General features: G+C 46.7%; 1 protein-coding gene across 2 annotated transcripts in view; it reads left to right on the forward strand.

The window, feature by feature from the left end:
- Nucleotides 1-20,686, forward strand: part of LOC138516754 (signal peptide, CUB and EGF-like domain-containing protein 1) — a 656,121-nt gene that overhangs the window by 271,929 nt on the left and 363,506 nt on the right. For both annotated transcript variants that reach the window (XM_069632130.1, XM_069632131.1), the window contains exon 3: nucleotides 13,838-13,973. In XM_069632130.1, coding sequence (XP_069488231.1) covers nucleotides 13,838-13,973 — 136 coding nt within the window. The remainder of the gene's footprint in view (nucleotides 1-13,837; nucleotides 13,974-20,686) is intronic.

Below are 20,686 nucleotides of genomic sequence, written 5' to 3' on the forward strand. Positions count from 1 at the left end.
CAATACAAGCTAAAGCTCTGCCACGAAACCGCACCTTGGGTCATCCTAGAATGCAAGGGATCCATGATGAATGTGGCAGGCAACAGAGCCACTGTGATCCGGGATTACAGCTGGTTTCATAAACTCCTAGACACAGATAATCCGAGAGTGGCAAGATTACCATTCATAAAGATGGGGGCAAATATCCCCGAGAACAATGCTCGCCAGTACAAGTGTCCTTGTGGTTGAACTGGGCAAAGGTATAGCAGGCATCGAGGAACATGAGATTCTGGAAATTCGAATGTCGGTCCACACAGAGGAAGGTTCTGTACCAACCACGGCAGAATGTTCTTCCCAGTGTCCCCACCGAATACACTGAAAGGCTCCTGCCAATCCGGATGACTATGTACCAGATCAGTGATGTACTGTTGTGCATGTTAAGTTGATAAACATTTTGTTATGGTGACAAAGGGTGTTGATGCTAGATGCCCATGGCAGGCTTCTTCAGGAAGTGAGCAGCAGTATGTAATGATCTGCCCAGGTGTGTGATCTACCCTTCCCGGGGGCAGGTATATCACACACCATGTTAATAAGTACAGTGACGTCCTCGTGCAAACCCCCGCATTGTCACTATTGTTGAACCTGTTCACCACGTGGATTCCCGAACATTTAACATGTGAAAGTCCAATTTGTGTAACTCTACTCTTTTGAGCAGCACGACATGCAAAGTGGGATTGGTTTTACAAAGTACCCAATATGTTTCAATTTAAAAGATCTTTGATGGATGAAAATGAACCGAGCTACTGCTCCGGATCATGCCAATTTTTTTTTTTCTCATTCTGAGTCCATCTCAAAAGGAGTGACACTAGAAAGGCATACTTTGCAACCAGGGCTGTGCAAGTACTGGCCCATATTTGACGCGCATCCCCTCTTCACTGCTTCACCCACCGCAGCAGTGGGTCAGTTTTGCTGTACTATCCAACGCATCCTGCTGCCCCTTTGCTGCTGGTGCCCCATGCAGCTGAATAGATTGGCCTCGCTGTGGAACCGCTAGGACGGACCCAGGCACTCTGCCCTTGGTAAGGGCTGCACAACCTTAGCCAAAATGTATACCTTTATGATCAAGCAAATTCATACAAAATCATGAATTTAGAGTGTGCAACTTCAATACAATTATCTTATTGGTGGTCAAACAATAACTTGGTTTATTGAAATATGCAGACTTACGACAAATACCCTGGCCAATGCATTTCAGGCTCCTAAGGTCCTTCTTCAGGGTGAAATCTGCATGTATAACATACAAGAGTAATAAAAGAAAGCTACAGGAAATAGACAACTTGTTGTGTATTAATACCATCAAAGAAATGCAATTAAATTAAAATGGTGAAACGCATCCAAAATTGAAAACCCCATAAAATTGTGTAGACCAATCGGCACCTAACCTAGCCTGCATTTATGACAATTGCCTCAATGTGTACCACTAAAAAAGAACCTTAAACTGTGAGAAACGGAACTCGAACCAAATGTGTATGTCCTATTCCATTTCCAATGGAGTACACCGTATGAAAATTAAAGAAAAAAAAAAAAACCCACACAAAACAAGAATTCTACCTCGAAAATCACAAGCGCTCACAAAAGAATCTGTGTGAAATCACTGTTCGAAAAACGAAATTCTTAAAGACTGTCAGAAATGCAATACATATGTAAGGTTTGTCACATGGATACTAGATCAGGCGTGTTGCATTCACGCTTGCGGATTCAATATAAATATGGCACATTGATGGTGCAGTAAATAAAACCCGGGAGACTGCCAGCATAGGTGCAGTCTTCTTTAATCTCTGAACTGCGCGAAGGTGGTAACCCCGCCTTTAACATTCAGTGGGATGCAACCCACGACAACAAATAACAGAAGGGGGACAGGGGATGCCTGTCCTTCAAGTCTGAACAAAATGCACATAGGGGACATTTTGGTGATTGAGCAGATTTGAAGGGTACGTTTTAGGTTGGCCATAAATCTTTGCACAGTTCCATTGGCTTGTGGCCAGAGGGGTGTGATTTTGCAGTGCTGGAACCCAAGATGTTTGCAAACATCGCAAAGTCGTGCCCACTGAATGGGATCCATTGTCCAACTTCACAATGGTGGGAATTCCATAGTGCGCAAATATTTTGTCTAGTGCTGAAATGATCGCCTGAGCGCTTGTGGCGTGAATCAAATGCATCTCCGGAAAACCTGGATATCTCATCCATTATTACCAGTACATATTTGCCATTGGCTAGCGGACCAAACATGTCAACAGCGACCTCGTCCCACACTTGCAGTGGCATTGTTATTTTGAGGGGTTCAGGAAATGTGCGTGGGGCGACTGCCTTGCACGCTATGCACTTCCCTAGCACATGTTCAACTTTGTCATCCATCGGGGGCGCTGTTGAGCAGCCGTCAGATGTAGTCGTAGAATTCCACTGCTCTGCAGGGGCTGTCTATATCCTGCAATATCCTGCCATTTGAGGGAAGAAAATCATTTGGAAACGATATCAGTGGAAAGGGGATTGCACCAACATCATTCTCTCGTAGTTCCGGTGAAAATCAGCACCGTTTTGGGCTGCCTTCACCACCTGAATACTCGCCATAACTGAGTGGAGTGAGGTTGCGTGGGGGAGGAGCGGCACTAGATCGCCGTGAGGGGAAGGACGAGACTCATAACCGGACCGAGCCACTGGCCCTGCACCACAACGGATGCCAGGTGGGACTCCCACCCATCTCTGGACTCAAGCTCCCTGCAGCGCTGGAGGGCCCCGAGGGTGCCCGAATGACGGAGAGCTGAACTGAAGACACTGGCTGGACTGGTGCTGAGACACCGTGGCTCTCGGCGACTACACCCCTCTGCCCACACGGTATATCAAGAGTCCAGTTGCTGGATCCCAGTACCGGTAGACCGCACTGATCACGGCCAGGCGCCTGGAGTGCTAAAAGAACGCGACGCTCCCGGACCGGATAACGACAGCCCTGAAGACGTACTGAGGTTGGATCGCCTTGGAACGGGAACACACTTTTCTACCCCCCCCCCTCCTCGAAGGCGGCAGGGAGAGGACTACACAGGAAAGGACGGCGGATAAGGGTGAGGCTGATAGATGCTGGCATACATCACGAGGACATGACACAAGCGGCCGTGCAGACCGCCTCATGAGAGATGCGACTGGGCCACAGAGTGCACCATACAAGTAAGTGGGATCCCAAAGAGGCCCAGAGTAGGGGTGAGCCCCCCCCCACAAGACACTGGGTGTAACCCCGCCAAAATGCAGGCATAGAAGGACGCATACCGCTCCCCAGAACTGAGACCCCTGCTATCAACAGGGTCCGGAAGGAGGACCTGTGAAGCTGGGAGGCTGCATTGAGGTTGGCTAGGAGACGGCATCACTCGGTCCGAAGAACGACACCCCCCGCCCCTCTTGGTGCCCATCGTGGGAGCCGGCCTGCCTCGCTCAGGGAGTGGCAGGGGGCATGAGAAGCCAAGGGGCCTACTGATGGATTGTGCCCCAGCCTAGGGACCCCACGGTGAATAATCAATAGCAGAGGTATCACATGGGTTTTGGCCCAACGATCTGGAGAAGGGGAGACCCCAGAAAGAACCGAGGAAACTCCAAAGTAGTAAGAGGTCCACAATGGGGGTTGTAAGGCAGGCTCTGAGGCTCTCGCTAATACGCAACCTCCCCCCGCCCCGCCAATGTCCGGAACAAAACTGCGCATTGCAGACCCCACACCCTGAACTCTCTACGATTGGTCACGAGAACGGGTCATACCAGATTTTCCTCCAACCCTGGTCTGGTGACCATTCCCTTGCCTACGTGCCTCCTGGGGTAATAACCACCCGCCCTACCACGCAATGTGGCTGTTGATATCGGCCTGAGGATAGGAAAGAAGTTTGTCCCTGGACCGGCCTACTTAACTGACACTGATGGGGGAAACATATGCTCTGCAAAACATTGATACAGAATAAAATTGACAAATCCACTGAGCACCCTGGCGATTGCCCCCCGACTCCACAGACACTGCGGGAAATGGCATGACAACTTATGAGACAAACCAGACCCCATCACTCACGGATATCATGGCGGCCATCGGGGAATCCAGGACGTCGGTGGAGACTAAAATTGCGGCAAGACCTCCGGAACTTGACGTGGCGAGTGGGGGAAACTGAACGGCGGATCTCAGATACTGAGGATACAGTCAAGAAACTGGAAGAATGCCTGGAACACATGGAGAAGGAACTCGCCACCTTGGAAGTGAGAGCCGAAGGTAGCCAAGGCAGATCCCGTCGCAATAACCTGCGTATCCTGGGGCATCCGGAAAGGGAAGAAGGACCGTTCATGGAACTCTTCCTAGAAAACTGGCTCTCAGACTTCATGGCCCCTAAAAAGCTCTCCAATTTCTTTTCCATCGAAAGGGCGCACAGGATCCCAGCTGGTAAACCGATACCTGGAGCCCCCCCCCCCCACGCACGGTGAATGCCAGACTTATGTACTATAGAGATTGAGAGACACTCCTCCATATGTGTCATGATCTTCAGAACTTCTAAGCTTCAGGGAGGCACCTGGACTGAGAAACTGGCTGCCTGGCGCCGAAACAGACCTTTGTGTGCCTTTGGTCTCTTCCAAGATGGCCCCCAACAGGAACCAGACAGTGTTATTCAACATGGCCCCTAGAGGGCCGCAATGTGTATTCTCATGGTGGTCTAGTGGATCTGGGTGGGCCCAGGGCTCTATAACCCCGCCCTGGGCCACATCCAGTGCTTAGTGTTTTCTTTGGCTGCCGGCGTGACGCTTGCCTTCTGTAGTCCGCTTCGTTCTGCACGTCGGATCAAGTTTGAAACCTGTTCTTCACGACGAGTCAAGACATTGTGCTTCCCTGTGGAATCCAAAACTCTTCACGAATCGAGATCTGCTACTTATCGGAGCCCTGGAACTCTTCTGACTTCTCCTGCAACTCCCGATCCGCGATGCCCGCTGGACTCTAACCGCGCCTTGAAGTCAGCATCTTCTGCATCTGAAAGGAAAGACATTTGGTGAGTGGAGGTCATTCCAACCAACCCTCCCGCCACCCGCGCACTGCCTTACCGCGCAGTGCCCTTCTTCTTACATGACGACCTCTTCCATCTGCATCCCAAGTCTGGGGAGGAAATGGAGAACTGAGTTAAAATACCGTGCAACATACTGGCACACGGACATATAACCCACTGGCTAGTGGGAGGGTGCCTAAACGTAACGAAAGCCGGCTTGGGAGTGAAGGAACTGGAGGCGAACCTACTGGAGAAAAGGTTAAAGCACAGCTACAAAACTACGCAGGACTGGTACAAGCCCAGTGAGGTAACTGGGCAGAAGCAACAGTACAAGCAAGGGACTGATGGTGACTTTGGTGCCATACGCCTTGTAGGCGCAACAGATCCAGAATCTCCAGATCACTCCTGCCCCAATGACCGGTAGGTGAGTTCACCTGCAACGAGCAGAGCGGAGGGAGAGGTTTTGGGGTATCATCAGAAGGTGTTTACAGACCGGACCTGACCTCATCGACAGACCGGACCAGGCACTCCTGCAGGGCCCCAGAGGTAAGCGTTACAATATGGCATGTGCAACAGGCCCGATTACTTACAATGAGAATCGCATTGGGTTCTTTCCTGACTACTCGAAAGAAGTCCAGATATCAGACAATCCTATGACTCTATTAAAAGAAAATTTGCATCTCTGAGCATCAAATACACACTCTTCTTCCCGGCCGCCCTCAAACTGCACCACAATAACATGGTTCATGTATTCCACAACCCACGAGAGGCCTGGGAATGGCTAGAGACACAGGTTTTATCCTCACCATGCCTGAGAGATCACACACTGCGTAAAGAAAATGGCCGAAATAATCTTGACCGAGAACAAACCCTCACCCCACGCAAGGAAGATACAGTGGACAAATCACCTGGAGCCGCCGGAAAGGCCTGAGGTTTAATGTCAGGACACGAGATACACAATAGTCCAGACCTACTTTAGGGGAAAAACCCTACCTGTGTTCTTTCCCTGGCCACAAAACACTCAAGTTGGCAGGATGGAATCTTAAGGTGGGCAGCCCTAGACGGGGGTGAGGAGTAGTGGACTAGCCCCTGGGGAGTTCCCCCGAATTGGTTTTCATGAGTTTATGGTTTTATGTTTGAGCGACGGGCGCTTCTAGTTGGGGGATAGGAAGTACAGGGTGGAGGGAGTTCGAGGGGCACAGTTAATATGCACAAGTGGCAAGAGGTACAACCTGCGAAACAGGAGGCTATGGTATCCTTCATAACCAGAGCAGAAAGCACAGGAAACCTATCCTTTGGGACTGGAGCACCCAGACAGTTCTGGTTTGTTACACAGTTGCATGGCAGCAGTGGGATGGAGGTGGTGGATACATCAGGACACGGGGTGGAGGGTGACACCTGGAGCTAGGGGGGCCCACATGACACATGATCCTCGTCAAGGTCGCAATACACTGAACACACGAACAGGACACAAGTAGGCTAATTGTCCTTGTTGACCTGGAATGTGAATGGCCTTGGCTCCGGTATCAAACTCAATCTGTATTCGCCTGATGTAGCCTTACTTACCGTAGCCTTGCATACCGAAACCCATCTGATCGGAATAAACGGTGGTTTCTTTAAAAGATCCAACTACTCGCACACATACCAGGCTGGGCTCTCGAGAGGTGCCAGAGGCACGATGATACTTATTCATAGACTAGTTCCCTTTCAGATTAAAAAAGTACGGACCGATCCTCGTGGCAGATTTGTGGTGGTACTCTGGAATATCGGGGGAGGGGGAGCAGTGGGGACTTATCACAGCATACACCCCCCCCCCACTTACAAAGGAGCTCCTTGGAGAGCTACTAACGATATAGCTGGAAGAACGGGCAGATTCATGGGTCCTGGGAGGAGACTTTAACAAGGTTATGGAGGTTACCAATGATGGATCATACAAGGGAAATAGGAGCATTATACACCTTTGCCGAAGCAATGGGGCTGTCGGATTCCTGGAGGACACTGCACACCGCCGAAACCGGGATCTCGTTTTAGTCCAATGCGCACAAGACACTTTCAAGAATAGACTATGCTTTCATCCGTTGGAATATGTCCCACAGACTCGTATCTGCAGAGTTGTTAGCGAGAGGAATATCGGACCATTCCCCCCTGCTTATAACTCTAAAGGGCACACATCACAAACCAGACGCTGTCTGGCGCCTGAATACGTACTACTTGGGATGACCCGAGATTGTTGAGGGACTCGCGAACAAGACCAATGAATATTTCAAACTTAACGAGGAGTCTGTGGACTGCCCGATTACGAGGTGGGAAGCATATAAAACGGTCCTTCGAGGGGAAGCCATCTCCTTGATGTCAGCTTATCGCAGGTGCCTCACCCATGAGATTGTGGAAGCAGAAAGACAGGTGTCCGAGCGAGAGGAAGAGGCCTTGAAAACGGCACAAGCAGCCTTACGAAATATAGCCCTAGACACTGCCCGTACCGCCCACTGGTCGATCCGGAGCCAGATCTATGAAAAAGGGGATAAGGCAGGCAAGGCTCTGGCCTGGCTAGAGAGACGGGAACAAAGTAAGGGACAAGCACTAGCCATTCGGTCGACAGATGGGTAATTATTGACGATGGATTCCAACATCGCGGAGGACTTCGCTAGCTATTACGCACAACTCTACTCTCTGCCAATTGAGGGCCCCGCGTCGACCAATCCAACTTTCGCGATCTGATCGACATCCTGCGACTCTCTAGAGGGCAGACCGAAAAACTTGACTCTGAGATCACAGAGAACGACGTGCAAGACTCTTTAGCTCAGCTCCAGAAGACTCCAAGGCCCAACGGCTTTCCATTGGAAATATGGAAACGTCTTAGCGGCGTACTAACCGTGCACATGCACTGTATGTTTCTTTGGAGCATGGAATTGAGTGCACTTCCCCTGGACCTTAGAAGAATGTGCATAGTGGTGATTCCTAAACCAGGGAAACCCCCGGTAAATTGTGTGCCTTTTATAGACCTATATCTCTGATAATGGAGTGGTGAAAATCCTTGCGCGAGTCCTAGCTAATGGATTCCTCGGGGTGATTGAATCCCTCGTTCACCCAGACCAAAGCTGATTTATGCCTAACATGTCCACCCGCATGACCATACGCAGAATCCAATTTGCTGTAGAACGGACCCGGGAGATATTGGACCCGCTAGCCTTACTAGCGGTCGCTTTAGAAAAGGCATTCGACTCGGTTGGGTGGGAACCCCTATGGGAAATCATGAGACATATGAACTTCAAGCAAGGTTTCATCTCCTGGACTAAGCTTCTTTATGGATCGCCTGAAGCGACGGTGAGAGTGATTGGCAGGCCATCCAGAACGTTTCAACTGGGTCGCGGAACCTGCAGTGCTACCCCTTCTCCCCCCTGCTATTCCTCCTTAACAATGAGCTATTGGCGATTAAGCTCAGAACTAACAGAAACTGGTCCGGATTCGCCTGGCCGGGAGGGGGAGAAGATCGAGTCTCGCTATATGCAGACAATCTCCTTATCTATCTCAGCAACCCTGCGGTTTCCTGCCTGATCGTGTCCCGAACCCTTAGAGAATACCAGAACTTCAGAGGCCTTGGAGTAAACAACCAGAAGACTGTGTACTTCCCGATTCAAGGTGGGGATGCCGCAATCCCCAAGCCTTGTCCGTATCCGGTTTCCATCCTAGGTTTCACATATTTAGGCATACCTATTAGCCCAACCCTAGATGAGTTCCTCCAGCTTAACTTACAACCAGTGCTGGATAGATTAGCTAGGGATGTCTCTAACTGGCAGTCCCCCCCACTGTCACTAATGGGCAGAGCTGCATTGTTCAAACTGATGATGCTCCCTAGGCTCCTCTACTTGGTACAGAATGCCCCACTCCCTTTCCCAACCTTCACAATAATTGACAGGAATATACAGACGTTGCTTTGGGGAGGGAAACAACTCAGAATCGCTCTCGCAACGCTCAATATGGGAAGGGGGCATAGGATTACCATGCATTCGCACGTACTACTTGGCCGCACAAACATGGGTAGTAAATGATTGGTTACACTGCAACACCACGCTTCTACATATCCGTATGGAACTATCCGCTATGCACCCCATCTCACCCCTCCAGGCTTTATACGCTGAAAATGGGAGGGTGTTGGGATTGCCACGAATGTCACTTCATGTTCGCCGCACCTGGAAGGATGCACATAGACACATCGGCTGGGGACCTAAACCAACACTAGCCCAACCCCTATGGCGCAACGCACAACTCCTGGAAATACAGAGAATGGGATGTTTTGGGAATTGGGAAAGACCTGGTATACGTACATTAGCACATGTAGTCCATGAAGAGCACCTACTAGACACCCTGAAAGAAAAATTTGATTTGCAATCCATGGACCGCTTTAGACATACACAGCTCGCTCACGCCATGAATGCTCAATTCCCATTACTAGCTGATATATAACCCTTATCCCCCAAGAATGTAATGTTCTCACGGACCATATCCCCTCCAATGTCACCTCCATGCTGTATAATGCTCTTAACTCTTTTGGCGCCAAGGAACTCACTAGGCTGAAAGAAAAATGGGAAAGACCTGGGCAGACTAGAATCTGAGGAATGGGTGGAAGCTCTGATGTTTCCCCAAGATCTAGGCATTGATGTGAAATTGAGTCTGTTACAAATCTGAATACTGCATCGATCTTGCTACGCTCGAACAATGGTAAAGTGGGGAGGAATGGACGATGAACTTGGTCTTCGATACAAGCGCGAAAAGGGTACTTTTTTCCACACAATTTGGAACTGCGACGTGTTGCAGACCTTCTGGGCGAAATGAACCAACAAGATTTCGAAGATGCTGTGGTCCTCCATTACAATGGACTCGAAACTGATATTGCTAGGGATCTGGGGGAGGTGGACTTCACCAAATATGAATAATGATTCCTTGCTGTCGCACTTGGAGTGGGCAAACGACCGATTTCCGCAACCTGGGGCTCGGCAGGGACACTGTGCCTAAACCGATGGTCCAACAAAAGTAAGCAGGTGTGCATCCATGGAACACTGCATTTACAAAGCGAGAGGTTGCCCCAAAGAATTCCAGGAAATATGGGGGAAATGGATGGAGGAGTGAGGAACCCCCTACTCCCCACCCACGCCCCTCAATGTCAGTGTAGTCCCGATCAGGAAACACTTAAGATTGTTATGCTTGATATATCGTTTGACTCTGCTGCCTTTTATTATTTATATGTATGTTCATATTGTTTTATGTGTATAAAACTCAATAGTGTTATAAAAAAAAAACATTGTCATCCATCGGCGGAAACTAAATTTTGGTCCTGAGCGGTCTCTTCATTGACCCGATTCCCCAGTGTCCCGTGTGTGCTAACCAAAGTATTTGGTCTTGTAAACTTACAACTGTTTTCCTTTAGTAGTAGCCCTTCCGGGGAGATCGACGGAGTGTGCCTTATGAGGTGAAATGTCTGGAATTGTTTCTCTTCTATTACCGACAGGGGCTGGTCATGCTTGTTTTTGAGGTGCGACTGACCAGAAGTCGCACATTTCCGTATTGCCATGAGCAGCTGGTCTCTCTTCGTGCCTTCTAGTAGTTGCGTTACTGTGACGGATTTAGGCAGAGCGTTGCTTCCAAGGTAGTTTTAGATATTGATTGGCTTTGATGGACTGTCTCCTCTTTGGCAGGCAAAGGATATCGGGACAGGAAATCAGCAGGCCTGCTGTCCTTTACCGGGCAGTGTATGATGGTGAATGAATATTCTTGTAACCGAAGTACCCACCTTACGATGCGAGTTGGCATCTTGGCCGTTGGCTTGCCGTTTATGGTTGTAAGGGCTTGAGGCAGTCCTGACGCACCGTCATGTAAAACAATGCAGTTTGGTAGTACCATGTAGATGTGGAACGCAGTATACAATGTGTCCTGCCAAAGCACAGAGTTCATAGGCTCCGTTGGATACTGGAGACCGGCGTGCGGACCCAAGGGTGCACTGCTGTATGATTTTGCTGCACAGGGACACGCAGCAGGTAAGACCTCCTTGTCACCAATGTTGAATACCCGCTTGCAGAGTCAATATAAATAAGACACAATGATGGCGCAGTAAATAAAACATGGGAGACAGCCAGCATGGGTGCAGTCTTCATTAATCTCTTTGCTGAACTGGCAAAGGCAGTAACCCCGCCTTCAACATCATTCAGTGGGATGCAACCGACAACAACAAATAACGGAAAGGGGACAGGGGATGCCGGTCATTCAAGACCGAACAAAATGCACATAGAAAGGGGACATTACAAGGCGCTTTAGTATGTACTGCTCCTTCAGAGCTTTTGTTCTTCATCAGATGTATTAGTATCGATCCACAAGTGGCTTGTGCAATATTGTACATGCTTTAGATTTAGCTCTTTCTGTAATTACTAACTTAATTTTGGCTTTGCATTGAAGCTTTCATTAGACACGTGGGTGCAGGTATGTCTGTATTTAGTTATTGTCCAGAAAGTAATCGCGTTGTCACGTCAACACGTGAAGATGTTGCTCTGAAGAGCATTCCGTACTTAACGGCAAGTTGTTGATGTGATTGACTTGCCTTTGTTTATCAGTTCGTTTTTCTAGTTTCATTTATATTTTGTACTTTATTCATACATTGTCCAGGATGTAATGTTGAATATGGTTTGGTTGGAGTTGCAGGTCTCAATACATGATATGCTCCTATGCAACCTTTGATTTTTCGAGTATAACAAGGGACGAGTTAGGTAGTACATTACGCACGATATAGTATCCATGTGTTGGAACTTACATTTTTTAAACTCCATCATTCTTTATTTTTCATTGCTAGAGCAGGTTTATTCAGGCCTACAGATTAGGGGTGTACCAGCCATCTCTACTCAAAAAATTAAAAATGGGGAGTAAAAATACTCCCAACAAAAAATAGGCAACAGACACATAGGACCTTGTGCTCCTGCTTTCACCCACACAGCTGCTACATGGATATGTTTGGACCAGTAGTACACATAGAACCACAGGAAGAAACTATTATTACTGCCCTATTGGAAGAAGTAAACATGCATCTTTTAACGTGTCTGAATAACCAGGTGAAAAAGGAATAATTATTACTAAAAACATTTCCGTTTTCCAGTGAAACTATTTTTACTCGCTTATAATATACTCCCATTGGGAATTGAACTTGCATTTTGACTCCCAAAAAAAAAAATAAAGAAATCATTTTACTCCCATCTTTAAAAAATAGGGAGTAAAATAATCTTATCTGGAGAACTGGGTGTATTATTGAGGGTCATTAAGAATTTTGTGTTTCGAACAGTATGCAGTCACACATATATTCTTTTGTGAGCTCTTGTGATTTTCGAGGTAGCATTTTTTTGTGTGGCTTTTTCTTACATTTTCATACGGTAAATGGAATAACACAACATACTTCAGGGTTGTTTTGTTCTGTTTCTCACAGGTTTCGAGGTACTTTACCGGTTGCACACATTGACGTAATTGTGATTGCTGCAGGCTAGAATAGGTGTTGATGATTTTTTATGGTGTTTTTTTCTATTTTGGCTACTTTTCACTATTTAATTGCATTTATTTAATGGTATTAATACCCAACTAAGTATCTTTCTGTATTCTTTTCTTTGAATAAACCAAGATATTGTTTTGCCACCATAAATGTATTGTATTGAAGTTGCACACTCTATATTCAGGATTGCGTATGCATTTGCTTTATCATAAGGGATACATTTTGGCATTTTTGCCCAAGGTGCAGCCCTTACCACAGGCGTTGTGCTTGGATCCTTATTAGCTATATCTTGAGTATCTTATCTGTTGTGTGCACATTTTGAGGGACTTGCACCCCCTAAACATGGTGTTTTGAATAACTAAGAATTAACAGCGTTTTTATTAGTAAGAAGTGGTGCCCATCCTCACTGTAGCTTTTGCTGTTGAACCGCCTTGTATGTTGTATAAAAATTATTGATTTTTACAACATGTAACACATGATTGGTCATCACAAATTAACAGTTTTCAGATATATAATCTGCACTATATATATTTATTTTACAGCCAGGATGAGAAATGGTAATCTCCTTTCTCCATTTCCTCTTGTGGCATTCATTTATATTGTTCATTCATGCCCCCTCCTTCCACTTTTACCAGTTGTTTTGCCTTCTCTGGACAACCCTGTGCAGTGTACACACGCTGTTCCATAGAACTACAGATATTTGCATAAGCAACCCAATGTGCAAAACTGGGGCACTCCGCAACCCCCCCATTTCATTGCAATGTTCTGTTTGATCAGGCCAATCTTTGTGGATAAGAATAGTTTAATATAGCGGTTAGAACATTCTTTTCCCCAAGCACCCAACAGTAGTAATTTGGGGTTTTGTGATATCTCCCCTTCCAGTATATCGGATAGCTTATTGCAGGATGTCACCCAAAAGTAGCGGATCTGAGGGCATTCCTATAAAAAGTGGATAAATGTACCCTCTCCCACCCCACAACGCAGACAGTGCGAACCATCACCCCGACCCCATTTAATCTGTGTTACCGTAGATTAGTAATACTCTTTGAAGAAACTTAAACTGTATTAGGCAGAGTCTGGAAGAGATTGCGATTCCTCGGTCTCGGGGGGAACATCAGTGCCACAAACAAGTCTTCCGGGTCAATAGGTCCCACATCCAGTTCCCATTTTGCCTTGAGACTGGATAATTCTGGGGTTGCAACCCTGTATGTTTCTTGAGATCTGTGGGGTGCCTTGTACCGTTCATGTGACAGCTGCACCCTTGTTTCTCCTCTTGCTTTAGAAACTGCAAGTTGTTCTTGCTGTTCAAGTGGTTCCTGCGCAGATGCTTTGGACTGCAAACCCTGCCAAGAAGGTCACTACCAGCATAAGCCGGGCCAGCTTTCCTGTCTGCCATGCCCACAAGGCTTCTACACCAAGTAAGTAATGAGAAGGTATGTTAAGACGGTATTTGTAAAGCTCAAGGTTTGCCATTTCCATGGCTTCTTAGTGCTGATCGCTGTCAGGTGAGATGTTCTTTTGCTATGGGTTGGTTGTCCTCAGGGAATATAGGTGGGGCAGGTAGTTGAAGCAGCGCTATATTCCTGCCACCTTTGTGTATGAGTAGGTCTGTGTCTCGGGGTGGGTCCTGCTTTGTGGCCTTCCACAACCTCTGTGTGCCCTTAATAGGAGTGTGAGGAAACAATGATTTGGTGGCCTAACCTTGTCTGAAATTCATATATATAGTTCACACACCCTAACACACCTCACACAACATTACCTACAAATATCAGAGAGTGGCAAAATCGAGAGTGGCATAACCTATTGGCACAGCAACACATCGTAGCATAGCTTAGCAAAGCAAGCATAGCATCGAAACACCATAAAGGAATAAACTCAAATAGCGCAGCATAGCAAGATCTACCATAATGCCCTTGCCTCAAATATCATTACTAGGCATTACACAGTACTATCACCCAAGTAAACAGTATAGCATATATAAAGTAAATTTTTCAAACTATATACCTTTCTTTCTATTGGAAGAAGTTACTCAAGGCACTAATAAATCTAGCAATTTTAGGGTTGTTTATGCCTTCCTTAACCCTCCTTGTGCACAGAATAGTGTTTTACCTTCCCAAGTTTAATCAATTGAGATGAAATCCTTTTTCATTTCCTAGATCCCGAACATACAGGTGGAGATCAATGCCAAGATAAACCTTCTTTTGGCTGGACCAATGTCCCGTCTCACACTGCCCACCGTTGACTTTAATTATAAACCTACCACTGCCGTTGAGGTGCCGGCTTTAGTTTCCCCTTTAAAGCCCATCTATCGACCAGAGTTTGTGGTCCCTGCTTTAGTAGCTACACCATGAAGTCGATGGTATAGCTCCCCCCAGCCCCTTCTTTGCCAGTTTTGTTACTCTCCTAGAGGAAGTGGTGGATCCACAGTCCTAAACGAGGATGGTATTACTCCACGTTTAATGAAGTCCATTCTGGACCCTACCATTTAGAAGAACTACTGTCCCATAGTGGGTTTTCCTTGGTCCGTGAACTTTCTCCAGAAGATTGTAGCATCCCAATTGCAATCATGTGTGGAAAACTAACTTGATGGCCAGCCTACAGTCTTCTTTTTGCTCTCTCACATAGAACCAAATAGGCCGTGGCCACAGAATTCTAACTTTTCTTCAGCTGACTTTCACAATTCTTCTTCAAATGCGACATATCAACACGAGTTGATTCTGTTAGAAACACAGTTTAGCACTTGTATCAACTACTACCTGGCTTATTCCTTTGTCTAGTTATTTTGGGCAATAACCTCTTGCCGTACGGGCGTACTCGCCTGCCCATCTACTTCAACAAGAACATAAAACTGCTTCAGTGAAAAGTTCCAACTAAGAATAACAACTTCATTAAACTTCTTTAGTATCAAACTTTAAACAGGTTGTTGTGGTGAAACAAAGAGCACCAATGTGGTTTCTTAAGACTCCTTGGCAGATATGCTCCTCTCCCTCTGGATAACCTTCTCCAGAAAGGCAGCCTGTTTGCCACCTTTCTTTCCCCTCTGCACCAACAACCAAATAATGCCCAAAAGATTGCATCATGTTTTGTCTATCTTGGCTTTGGCAATGTAGGTTTCCATCACTTGAAGATCTGTGTTCCATAGCACTTAAGCAGTAAGTCTCACAATCATTAAGCCTCTCAGTATTCCCCTATTGCCTTGAGGAGTGCAAGTTATGTTGGTATTGCTGGTTATTAATACACTATTGGCTTGGGTACTGCCTGTAAGCTTTTGGACTTTCTACAGCTTCCCCAGAGGGTTTCCAGGCTTTCCACACACTCATGCGCTTATTTATACAGTTACTTTGTTTCAAAGGGCACAACTTTGCTGGGTTGCGTATAGTTTGGTATTCAAAATGACGGCTACTGCTGCTTTCACTCAATAGCCAGTGAAGCGGCCAACCGTGAACACATGGACTACGTTGGAGCACTCTGGAGTCACTGAGAAGCTGTGAACTGACCAGGTAAGTCCCTCGATTATGCTCCACTCTGTGTTCGCAGGCCTGGAGTATTTGTGGCTCCTCGCGGTTGGGTGGACAGCCTCCTCTGGTCCTCTTCCGCTCTCCCCACTGATGAATGGAGCCTCCTTGGCTCCAGAGAGGGCAAGGTGCAACACAGCCACTTGGAATCTCCGAAGAGGGAGCATTTACCATTGCTTCCTGCTGCGCGAACCTTTTTCAACGGAACAGTGTCGGGCAAGTGTCTCTTTCGCACCCTTCCTGCGTGACCTCTGCAACAGGGAGAATCAAAGGCAAAGACTCTCACGGCACCCACCACATCTTCTAGCATTTCAGTGGTCCCGGCATCTTCTCTCGCCTCAGGCTTCCCTCTCAGCTGCAACCACGGCCTGCGCTGCTGCTTCTTCCTCCACTGCTATGCTTCTACTTCTCCTGTTTCTGATGCCTACACCCGAGAGGGCCTTTTAAGCTTTTCAGGTGTAGGTCATCTACACTGATTAGGAAATCACTCCCATAGTAGTGTTCCTCTGCATCCCTCTTTCTCGTCCCAGTACTGAGGGAATTATGGGACTTAAAGTCCTTGGTAAGTTTTTCTAACTCTTCTTAATTTGCTGTTTTGCGTTCTATTTTCTTTAAAGGAATATTATAGAAATCATTTACCAGTTTGGTTTGAAAAAAGGAATAAGGTTTTTGGCGATTATTATTCAGACTTATTTCCGTTTCCTCTTTTGAGTTAGGAATGCATTTAGCTCTAGGGGTTTCAAATTGGGCCTGATTTACGTTCGTTTTATACCATAGCTTTGGTTGATTTTACCCATATTTAGGTGTACAACAAATTAAACAGTTAGATTAATGTGGCAACAAGCAATTGGGTATTTTGACATTTGTAATACCTCTTCCTTAGAGGGAGTAAATACTGTCTCACCCCATTGATTCTTTTCACCTCCCAGAGCCTTTTCTCTTCCCAGGTGATTTCTCCCCCCCCCCCCCCCCCCCCCCCCCACCCACCCCACAGGACCACCCCCAAAGTCAGGATCAGGAAGCGTCTGCCTGTCCCTGGCCACCTGTGAGGAGACTTTAGGCAGGGATGTTTTAATCTGGCTGATCTCATTCAGTGAGACCTGTTCCTTTCTTTTCAGATTCTATCCTTGTTTCCTGTGTTATTCCACCTGGGTTCACCATTTTGACTGTTTTTAACATCTACATTCGCCCCTCCACCTTTTAAAATGGTTTTCCTACAGATCTTTTACTCGGTTGATAAATGGTCTGAGGTAAGTTAATGCATGGATGTTATACAACTGTCTGCAATTAAATCCATCCAAAACTGAGGTAATACTGTAAGCACCTAAACATCTTTGAATGGATCCAGTGAGGCACCCTGTGTCGCCCAATGTTTTGGAACAGGGTCTGCCAATCAGCGAAGAATCTGTGTCAATCGACATGGCAGAGGAAGCAGTGAAAAGTGCTTTTTTTCAACCTTCGCTCACATTGTCGAGTCCGCGTCTACCTAACTAGACTGGAATTTTCAATGGTGGTTGGAGGCTTAACGTACACCAATGAATATTTTCTAAGAGCTTCATGGAAAGTCTTGATTCTATTAAAGACAGGCGAGCATTATGCTTCTATTTTAATTTTAACTCAAGCAGCGAACATTATACAAATATAACGTTAATCTACTACATTTCCCATGAAAACTAGGGAAAAATGTTTTTTTTTTAATTTTTATATAACCCATCAACGAGGTCATCCTATTAGGGCCTCCTCTCAGCTAGACTGCTCCTCTTTCCTTAACACTTCCTTTCTTGGATGCCAGAGCTGCACCTCTACACTTGCTATTCATTCTCCATACTTCTCAAGGCTTGCTGTAACTTGTAGGTCAACCTCATTTTCCTCTGCCAGCTTCCCTTCAGTCCCTAAACAAAAAACAACACTCTGCATTATTCTCCAAGTTGGGTTGGAATGAGACACAACAAATGTCATACATTGTTATGTAGTGAGGTTTAAATAGATAAACAATATGCATGTTTTTTTCCTACTCTATGCTCATTCATACGTACATACTGTTCTGCATTACCCCTCTTACCTTAATCTGAATCGCTGACTAGCTTCATAGAATCTGTCTTGCAAGGTACATAGTTGTGCAAAAGGATGGGATAATGTTCGCCGCCATGTCTTTAATAGAATCAAGACTTTACATCAAGCTCTCTAGGAAAATCTTCATTCTATGTCAAGACAGGAGGCGAGCATTGTGCTTGTTCAAAGCGTGCTTGTTCAAAGCTTGCTTGCCACTAACGGAACCAGCTGTTCAATGTGTTTGAAAGAAACCGATTCGCCGGACCAATCGGCCCTCTTCATAATACCCTCTAGTCGCACTCTCACATGGAAAGCTTTAGACTCCATAGCCCCTGTTGACGAACGCCCTCTGAAACCACTATGTCAATCCCTGCCTGGGGATGAAGAGACTGGTTTATGAGGATTCCTTATTGCCATCATCAGTTGGCCTCTAGTGTCTGCCCTGAGCGCCCTTGCATGCCTTCAGACATCTAACTGTACATTGGTTAGGATGCTCTGGAAAGTAGGGGTACACTACTATGCGTTTTTAGTTTACCTGGAAATTCGTAAAACTACTCTGGGGAGTATGATCTGCCTCCTAGATCTAAGGCTTTCACGGCCGATACTCTTTTACATGAAATTAGACACGAGTGTTGTTAGTTTACTAGATAAGACCATGTGTGAAAGGTCTCTGTACTCCGGCCATTGACGCAGGAAGTCCAGCACTCCATTGACATCCCAAAGTACTTCATAACATGCCGGTGGGGGAATCCCTAATCTAATGCCTTTAAGCATTCGGCAAACTGGAGGGTGCTCCACCTGCTGGTGCCCACGTATTAGATTCGGACCCGCTAATATCGCTGAGCGATATGTTTACTGTCCTGTAAACCTTCCCTTCTGCTGCTAGCAATGCTTAGAAATATCCCCAACAGGTGCTGAAAAGGGATACAATTGCTGTTGCAGGCACCAGCTACCCACACTCCCTAGGATACTGTGTATCAGTTGGCGGTAGAGAGGGCCCAGCTGCGTCTGATGAAGTCCATGCCGTCTCTGAAAGGCCTGGCACTAACCATCGTTCCCTGAAATCCTCCAGGCTGTGAGGTTCAGCCGCCTCTCTGGAATCAGTCACCCTCTCCTCAGGGATTCTTCAATAGGGAAGGAAACTTGGCAAGAAGGATCAGAAAATCTGAGGAAAGTTCTAGAAAAACTGGAAACCAAACGTAAGGTTCAAAATAGGACTACGAGCACCACCTCTGCCTGATGGATGCCAGTGCCCTTGCTATCAAATGAATGGCGGAAATGCATAATTCAACCGTAGGTCCAGGCATGAAGGAACGCATTCAAAGCTACTGCCTCTGGGTCGAGACTCCAGCTGAAGACTCTGGGTAGTTGTGTTTTGAGTGGTGATGCAAATGGATACAGATCCGTCTGTAAGAGACCCCATCGCTGCTGCAGATTCGAGACAATTTCCTTGTGCAACTTTGTCACAGTTGCTAATAAGGTATCTCGAGATCCAGTTGGCTACCACGTTGGATAGGCCGGGGAGGTACTCTGCTGTTGTCAAAATCTGTCTGTATAGGCAGAAGTCCTTGGTCATCTCTGCCAGAAATCTGTCTAGTACCCCCCCCCCCCCTTGTGTTTGATGTACCTCACTGCCGATATATCTTGTCGATCTTCAGGAGGATACAACAAATCACCTTGCCTGTGGGGAACGTGATCAATGCGAAGCAGCCTGCCAAGAGTTGTAAGCAATTGATGTGGAACCAAGCTCCTGACTATTTCCCTCCTGTGGCAAGGTCTCTGCATCTGGCTCCCCAGTCTTGCCTGCTGGCATCTGACTCTGTCCAGAGCCAACCCAAAAATGTCTCTGCCGCTCATTGCTTCCATGTGGTTCCACCACCATAGGAGCTCTACCCTTGCTTCCATAGATAGCAATACTTGTTGCGTGTAAGAGATGTTTCTCCTTAGATGGGTCGCTTTCAATCTCTGAAGTGCCCTGTAATGCAGCAGACCCAGAAATATGGCTTTTATTGATGATGTTAGCAGGCCTATCACTCTGGCTAGTTCTCTCAGGCTTGAGGGCTGCATGCACCGTCTATCCGAAATCCCAGAAACTCTATCTGGGAAGGCATTGAGTCCAATTTCTCCCAATTCACAGGAAATCCTAGACTCCGAAGGAGAACTACTGCCTTCTCTGCCTGTTGCTGCAGTTCTTCCTTGTCCAGCGACATGAGGATCATGTCATCCAGGTATAGAATGGTACAGCATCCTTCTTCTGAGCCTCGCTGCTATGGCTTCATTAGTTTCGTGAAACGCCAAGGAGCTGAGGAGATCCCGAATGGCAGGCTCATGAACTCCCACAAACTGCCTTCCCATCTGAATCTCAGAGTGCCTGTGCAGAGTAAACATCAGCACAGTAAGCTAGGCGTCTTTCAGATCGAGGTGTAAAAGGCAGTCTCCCTGAAAGTGGATATCCTGTAGTACGTGGATTCCTTCCATCTTTTAATGCCTGTACAGAATAAAGTCCTTCCTTTCCCCGCGGGTTGCGCACTGGTCTTTTTCCTCATTTCCTTTTACTAAAAATA

Source organism: Ambystoma mexicanum, chromosome 6q (assembly GCF_040938575.1).
Source record: "Ambystoma mexicanum isolate Mex_15411 chromosome 6q, UKY_AmexF1_1, whole genome shotgun sequence".
NCBI classification, from domain to species: Eukaryota; Metazoa; Chordata; class Amphibia; order Caudata; family Ambystomatidae; genus Ambystoma; species Ambystoma mexicanum.